This window comes from Lipotes vexillifer, unplaced genomic scaffold, assembly GCF_000442215.2.
Source record: "Lipotes vexillifer unplaced genomic scaffold, Lipotes_vexillifer_v1.1 scaffold1701, whole genome shotgun sequence".
Classification (NCBI taxonomy): Eukaryota; Metazoa; Chordata; class Mammalia; order Artiodactyla; family Lipotidae; genus Lipotes; species Lipotes vexillifer.
In genome coordinates, this window is record NW_006794217.1 from 1,166,533 (window position 1) to 1,167,346 (window position 814).

The 814-nt window shown below is 67.9% G+C and overlaps 1 protein-coding gene across 1 annotated transcript in view; it reads left to right on the plus strand.

The window, feature by feature from the left end:
* Positions 1-44: 44 nt before the first annotated feature.
* Positions 45-814, plus strand: part of ELFN1 (extracellular leucine rich repeat and fibronectin type III domain containing 1) — a 2,432-nt gene continuing 1,662 nt past the window's right edge. The window contains exon 1 of the mRNA XM_007467088.1: positions 45-800. Coding sequence (XP_007467150.1) covers positions 45-800 — 756 coding nt within the window. The remainder of the gene's footprint in view (positions 801-814) is intronic.

Below are 814 nucleotides of genomic sequence, written 5' to 3' on the forward strand. Positions count from 1 at the left end.
GCCCCCGGGCAGGCTGAGTGGGCGGTCCCGCAGGGCTGGTCCCGATGGCCGGGTGCCGGCAGGGTGTGCCGTGGGCCTGGGCGTGCGTGGCGGCGGCCGCCCTGCTGCTCGCGGGCAGGCTGGTGCGTGGCGACTGCTGGCTGATCGAGGGTGACAAGGGCTTCGTGTGGCTGGCCATCTGCAGCCAGAACCAGCCGCCCTACGAGGCCATCCCGCAGCAGATCAACAGCACCGTCGTGGACCTGCGGCTGAACGAGAACCGCATCCGCAGCGTGCAGTACGCCGCGCTCAGCCGCTTTGGCAACCTCACGTACCTCAACCTCACCAAGAACGAGATCGGCTACATCGAGGACGGCGCCTTCTCGGGCCAGTTCAACCTGCAGGTGCTGCAGCTTGGCTACAACCGGCTGCGCAACCTGACGGAGGGCGTGCTGCGCGGCCTGAGCAAGCTCGAGTACCTGTACCTGCAGGCCAACTTCATCGAGCTGGTGGCGCCCGGCGCCTTCCGGGAGTGCCCCAACATCGTCAACGTCGACCTGTCCATGAACCGCATCCAGCGGCTGCACAGCGCCACCTTCGCGGGCCTGGCCAAGCTGTCCGTGTGCGAGCTGTACAGCAACCCCTTCTATTGTTCCTGCGAGCTGCTGGGCTTCCTGCGCTGGCTGGCGGCCTTCACCAACGCCACGCAGACCTACGACCGCGTGCAGTGCGAGGCGCCGCCGCTCTACTCCGGCTACTCCCTCCTGGGCCAGGGCCGCCACGGCCAGCGCAGCATCCTCAGCAAGCTGCAGTCCGTGTGCACCGACAGCTCCTA